A 6,363-nucleotide genomic window follows, 5' to 3' on the forward strand; every position below is an offset into this window, starting at 1 on the left:
TCGTAAAACTATTAGAAAGTGTAATCAAGGAAATGACTTTATTTCATCAATTTGACAAATTTTAAGACTTGATTGCACTTTTTGAAAGCTTTTAGGATTCAATTGCACTTTCGTGACTAGTTTTATAACATTCAACACGCGTATCCTTACATGAAAATTTACAAAAAAAAAGTGTCATATTTCCTTTTCTCACATGCACATACGCATCTACATGATGCCCTCTCGTAATATAATATATGAAAAGACACCTCATGGCTAGCTGAGAAGACCTAGATCCAAGCCATCCCTAGTCAATTTTCACAACAAAAATTTAACAATTCATTGTTGGAGAAAGCAAGGCCAAATAGCCCTAAATAAATCAAGATTGTTCGCTCTCTTGCACCAACTGAGTTGCCCAAAAAACAAAAAACAAAAAAAAAAGGAAAATTCGAGTTAGCAAATTCCATTTTTGCTGTTCCTATCTCCCACGTCGATGAAGCCAATTTCTATGCTTTATAGGTTGGGACTTTGGTTTCTCTCAAGGTTCGCAAGTGGCCCCTGTCTTAGCAATATGAAAATAACGTTGTCCTCCAACAATTATTTGTCCTAGAGACTTAGGCCATGGCTACGAAATGTTAATTAATTAGATGCCACAGTTGTCAACTTTCACTCTTATGTGGAGATTGGTTCCGGTAGCCGTCTATTGGCAACAATGTAGCTGTTGCAACGCATCCATGATGACTAATTACCAACCCATTTCGAATAACCAAGCCCGATTTATAATATATATGTATGTGTTGTTAAAATACTAATTAATTCATTTTTTTTTTTTTTTGGGTTGGTTGGGTGATGATTCTCTTCCTTCTTGCCCATGTAACAGCTAATCCTTCCTGAGTTCCAGTAATCTGCATCAATTATGGTGATAACGAAGCATCTGCTGCAGATTTGAGATTTAGTCCGCGTTCTATTATTGCCCTTCATTGATTGTTGCTCGTTATTCTGGCACGATCGGTTATATTCCACATGGTCGGTTCAAGAGTCTATGCAAAAAATGAGGATAACCCTTTTATCATCCGATGATGTAATTATCGTTAACGAATCAAAACTCTCGATCCCATGACGAAAAAATTGCATTTTGGAAGTGGCAAAAGAAAAATCCAAAAATATGAGGTGGATCGCCTATCTCGAGCTGCATCATTGAGGATAGAGCTGATGTTTTGTTCCTCCTTCAGGTTCGCCACTCAGAAAGGCTAAAAGCAAACATCATTGTGCTGGAGTTATTACGTGCTTGCCACTAGATTGGACCATTACAATTCTTCCCATTTTAAAATCTTTCAGACATAATTCTCAGAGCAGAGTTTCTTTTGGTCATAAATCAAGAAAAAGCAGGTGTTCTAAGTCCAGAATAGTTCGCCACCTCGATACAGCTAAGCTAAATGAAAAGCATGTTAGCAGAAGAGGTGTCCTTTTCGATAACGTCCATGCACTATCGTCATGTCTGAAAGATCGATACTAGGATGGATAGATGCGGTGAATTTTCGTGGAATCCAATTTTCTTCCAAATTTCTGGGAGAAATTTGCCTAATTTGTCTAATTTTATCGCGCCATCCAATTTATTTCGCCATGTATTTCTCAGTCGCTTGATTTTTATTTTTTATTTTTTTTTCAAATGCCAGTATTTTATGTTAAAATAAGCAATAAACGTAAGCATCGTCAGCCATTTCTCATCTCTCTTAAGTATCCTCCGAATGTTCTTGCGCCAGAAGATTGCCAGCTCTCTCTCTCTCTCTCTCCCTCTCTCCCTCTCTCTGTCTGTCTCTCTCGCTGTGCGAAACAAAAAAATTGCATTTTTATATTCAAGGGAGGAGAGAGTGGAATAACCAAGAAAGATAAAAGGAAGGAACATCGTCACAGAGGGGGGAGAGAGAGAGAGAAAATGAGCTCTTCCTCTGTTTTCATTACTGTGTGTCATCTTGTTTAGATCTTAGTTTCTTGCCCAATTTGTCATCTGGGTCCACCCACAATGGTAAATTCACTCATTTATCTTCTTGCCCACTCAATCTCCATGTTCATATAAAGCCTGTCTCTATTGAGTTCTGCTGGGTTTCTTGATCCATCCGAATTCCATCTTTGAATTTCACGTCTTTGGTTTTAGCAGGAATCTTCTATTGTCTTGTTGTTGTGGATGAAGATCTGAGGCTCCAACACTGAATTCAAGGTCCATCCATCCACTTCCCACCCCCAACTGGAGCAACCAATCTGATTCTGTCTGAAAACTTTTAGAATTTCTCAGGTAAGTCTTTGTTTGATTGCCATTTTCTGCAGTTGAATCTGCCAGTCTAATTTTGCCAATAGACATGTGCACAGGTTGTCTAGTTCATCGCACTGAATTATGGAATTTACTGGGGTAAAGGGTTGAGGATGAATGTTCTCTTGTTGAATTATCCCATTTTGCGAGCGAGATTGTTGATTGATGAGGTGATATGCAATGCTTGATCATTAGAAAAGATGGAGTCAGATCTTGGGAAGCTCTTCATTGGTGGGATTTCGTGGGACACGGATGAAGAACGCCTTAAAGAATACTTTGGGAGCTATGGCGAGGTGGTGGAGGCTATGATCATGAGAGATCGTGCAACAGGCCGAGCTCGTGGATTCGGTTTCGTGGTCTTTGCGGATCCCGCTGTTGCTGAAAGGGTGACCAGGGATAAGCACTTGATTGACGGTCGCTCGGTAAGTTGATCAAAGCACTTGAGTCTATGTACATTGTGGAATGGGATCAAAATTCTGCTAATCAGGCTCCTATACACTTGAAATTCTTGGATCGGGTCTGTGAATTTAGAGGGCATGCATCTTTTCCTCCTCCCTATGTAGTTATTTAGACCAAATTTTACAGCATTGTGTGTGCAGCCCAAGTTTTTTTTTTTTTTGGTCGAAGTGCAGCCCAAGTTTGCAGGGCAAAGAAAATGGAAATCTGACGAGCAGCTTGGCTTTTAAATTCTTGATCTCAGGTTGAAGCAAAGAAAGCTGTTCCTAGGGAGGATCAGCAACTTCTTAATAGGAGTTCAGCCAGCATTAATGTATCTCCGAGTCCTGGACGTACCAAAAAAGTCTTTGTAGGTGGTTTACCATCTACAATCACGGAGTGTGACTTCAAGAAGTACTTTGAACAGTTCGGTAATATTATTGATGTTGTAGTCATGTATGACCACAATACCCAAAGACCCAGAGGTTTTGGTTTCATCACTTATGATTCGGAGGATGCAGTGGAACGGGTTCTGTACCGCACCTTCCACGATTTAAATGGGAAAATGGTCGAGGTCAAGAGGGCGGTTCCCAAAGAGCTCTCTCCGGGGCCTGCCCGGAGCCCTTTGATGGGATATAATTATGGCGTGAACAGGGTCAATGACCTACTTAATGGATATGCTCAAGGGTATTCTTTGAATAGGTTCAATCCTATTGTCACAGCTCGAGGAGGGTTTCCACCATTTGGTAGTTCAGCTCGTGGAATCAGCATGAGTCTGGACCCTGTCGTAAACCCAAGTTTAGGCGGTGGTTCCAACCTTGGCAATGGCTCAGGATATGGGCAGACGTTTAGGCCATACTACATTGGCAATGTAAGCAGGTTTGATAATCCCATTGGCAATAATACAGATGGTCAAATAAGTGGTTCAGTTTTAAGTCCCAGAAGTCGCGCTGTATGGGGAAATAGTGGCTTAACTAGTGCCTTTAACCCAATAAATTTGGGTACTCCCTTAGGCCGTGGAAGCGGAAGCTATGGAGTCTCATTTGGGCAGCCAGGAGCCGACTGGGACCCCTCTTGTTTCTCAGCTCAAGGCCGGAATTTCAGTCATGGGAATGGAAATGAAAGTTATGGGTTGGAAGGAGATGGAAACATAAGAAACAACAGCAACAGTAGGGCCTCGGCGTCATCATTCGCTGCCTCGACTGGCAGTTTCGAGGAGAGCTATAGGGACATGTATTATAGCAGCTCAACTTGGAGATCTGCCAATCCTGAGCTAGATGGTTCTGAGTCCTTTGGTTTTGGTATTACCAATCTGGCTTCAGATATTACAGCTAAAAGTTCGGAAGGGTATGGAAGTTATGGCAACACGAGTAGACAGCCTAATAGAGGTACAGTTTTCGCTGGATAATATTTGTTTGGTCAGCTTACCGTATGAAGTACTAGAACTCAGACAATGCATTACCAACATGAAGTAAGTGAATTTTGGTTTAACGTTGAACGAGGTTTTCTTGTTATTAGGAGTTAATACGTGCTTGTTTAAGACAGAATGGACGTGATGTGCAACTGGGACATGCTGCATTTGAGATTACCTTTCATGATCCTTCTAGGCAGTAGCTTACATCACAGAGTAACACTTTTCAACTCACACAGTAACCCTCCATTAGTATCTGGAATCACTCGCCAAACTTCATATCTGCCAATGGAGAAGAATTTTCCAAAAGCAACTTTTAGGGTTCAGACTAAAGTAATGCTAAAAAAAACTTCTCGGCAGAAAAGCCAGCTTCCAGTATCACATTATAAACTTGTAGCCTATTAGGTGTCAGTTATTTGAGTGCTTCCTTTCTAGTTTAATTTTCTTTGGGTTTTCTAGAAACATGATGAGTCCCAGGTTTCAAATTTGATCTTCTCCGATGATCTAAATGAGAGAACATTCATCAAGATATCCTAATTGCTGGACTTGATTTGTGTTTTCCATGCTTTGTAATTCCAAAAGCAGTTCAGATTGAGCACGGCTACAAGATGAAGTAAGTCTCATCACAATGGCTCAAAATGGGATCTCTTCTTTTTGCTAAGCCTACCTACACTGGATATGGATTTAATTTGCTGGTAACTGCAATAGGCCCAGCACTTTCTTCTTAGAATTTTCCCCTCTTCTCTAACCCCATGAGATCGTTAGGTCAAGATTTGCATGACTAGCAAGTGTACTATTAAAGAGTGGCCAGACCATGTTTTCTTATAAAATCACAGCAATATCTGGAACATCTGCTAAGGTAACTAACTAAAAAGTCCTACAAATATGTGGACTGAGATCCTTTCTACTGGTCCTTTTTCCAATGATTAGTCTTGCATTTCTTTGTAACTGTAAATTGATTTTGAAGCGATAGACACTATTTGAATGTCATTTTTAACCACCATATGCAGAAATGTATCGTCTTTAAAGCATCAAATAAGACACGATTGATATTAGTTTTCTTTCTCTCTGAACCTTCTTCTTAACAGTTTCTTTATGGACATTCTATTTATCTGCATACCTTTATAACGTAATCAGATTGGTTAATTTCTTGACAAAAGCTTATCTTGTTTTAATTCATGCCTCAGGAATTGCTGCTTAGGAGACTCTTTTTTTGCAAATTCACAGGGTAGTCTTAGGCGAAGATAAGGCCAAAGGTTGCATTTCATCCTCCAGGATGTTCATATCTCAGCTTACAAGGATGTCGAACTTATAGTCGAGTGGAGTACAATTTCAAGCTTACATGTCCAGAGAGAGTATTATAAGGGATTTTTTTGAAGGTCTAATAACTGATTTTTGCCCCTACATTAGGCCTCAAATCCCTTCTTCAGCAACTCATTGAGAGGTAAATCAAATTGCAGAACTTATACTCAAGAAGATTGGTTCGGATTAGAAATCAGTGCGTCTCTTGGGAGACAAACCAGTTATAGAGGATAAAAATACCAAGTTGGATCTTTCTTTCACTTTTTTTTTTTTTTTTTTTTGGTGATACCAAGCAATTAGCTGGTAATTACCTGCTCTAATTTTTCTTCAGGAGTATGTTTTCCCTGTGATAGATTGTATGTGAGGCCTGGTTTGATTTGCTAGTGTGGAACAATGAGGGGCACCCCTACGATCCCCATTAAATAAGCTATTCGATACAATTCGGTCTTCTAACTGTCTATTAATGAAAAGAAGTACACTTAGATTGGTTTTCCAATTACCATATTCTTCTCTTAGGCTTGTCGTGTTTCAGTTTTAATTCCTTAACATCTCACTGCTAATTCCAATTTTCCTTGGTTGCAATTTTTTCTTTTTGCTAGTCGATAATTGTTGCAACACTCTGTATTTTGGAAATTTCTACTGCTATTATAGTGTGCTTGTTCTGTGGTTTATGAGGCCTTCGATTAGGTACTACTGCCATTTTGCATTTGCCTGTTATATGCAGCATGTGTTGAACGAAACACAATGCATAAGCGCAACTCTAGTCTTTTTTTCTTTCAAAATCATCCTGTATTCAATAGGAACGATTTTGCCAAATCAGGGGGCCTATAGCAAATCGGGAAGACAAGAGTTAGTCACGGGTCACCGTTGGCCAATGGATTTCCGGTTTCTGATCGCTTATCCATTACCAATCTTGCCAAGGATAGGA

The 6,363-nt window shown here is 39.8% G+C and overlaps 1 protein-coding gene across 3 annotated transcripts; it reads left to right on the plus strand.

Moving 5' to 3' along the window:
• Positions 1-1,688: 1,688 nt before the first annotated feature.
• Positions 1,689-5,931, plus strand: LOC115748921 (heterogeneous nuclear ribonucleoprotein 1-like). 3 transcript variants are annotated; one of them, XM_030685579.2, is made up of 5 exons: positions 1,689-2,005; positions 2,138-2,272; positions 2,483-2,709; positions 2,988-4,110; positions 5,361-5,931. In XM_030685579.2, exons 3-5 carry the CDS (start codon positions 2,488-2,490, stop codon positions 5,363-5,365), a joined length of 1,350 nt encoding a protein of 449 aa, XP_030541439.1. In that variant the 5' UTR covers positions 1,689-2,005; positions 2,138-2,272; positions 2,483-2,487; the 3' UTR covers positions 5,366-5,931. The 3 variants fall into 3 exon arrangements, with proteins under 3 accessions (XP_030541439.1, XP_048130293.1, XP_030541436.1); XM_048274336.1 differs by having other exon boundaries at positions 1,691-2,005; positions 2,488-2,709; positions 5,321-5,931; XM_030685576.2 differs by having other exon boundaries at positions 1,693-2,005; positions 5,321-5,931.
• The last annotated feature ends 432 nt before the right edge of the window (positions 5,932-6,363 follow it).

Source organism: Rhodamnia argentea, chromosome 2 (assembly GCF_020921035.1).
Source record: "Rhodamnia argentea isolate NSW1041297 chromosome 2, ASM2092103v1, whole genome shotgun sequence".
Classification (NCBI taxonomy): domain Eukaryota; kingdom Viridiplantae; phylum Streptophyta; class Magnoliopsida; order Myrtales; family Myrtaceae; genus Rhodamnia; species Rhodamnia argentea.

Bases quoted from the DNA above. Each gene is read 5' to 3' on its own strand.
- LOC115748921 (XM_048274336.1), top strand. From the start codon at position 2,488: ATGGAGTCAGATCTTGGGAAGCTCTTCATTGGTGGGATTTCGTGGGAC. The intron at 2,710-2,987 runs GTAAGTTGATCA...TCTTGATCTCAG, and splicing joins ACTTGATTGACGGTCGCTCG to GTTGAAGCAAAGAAAGCTGT.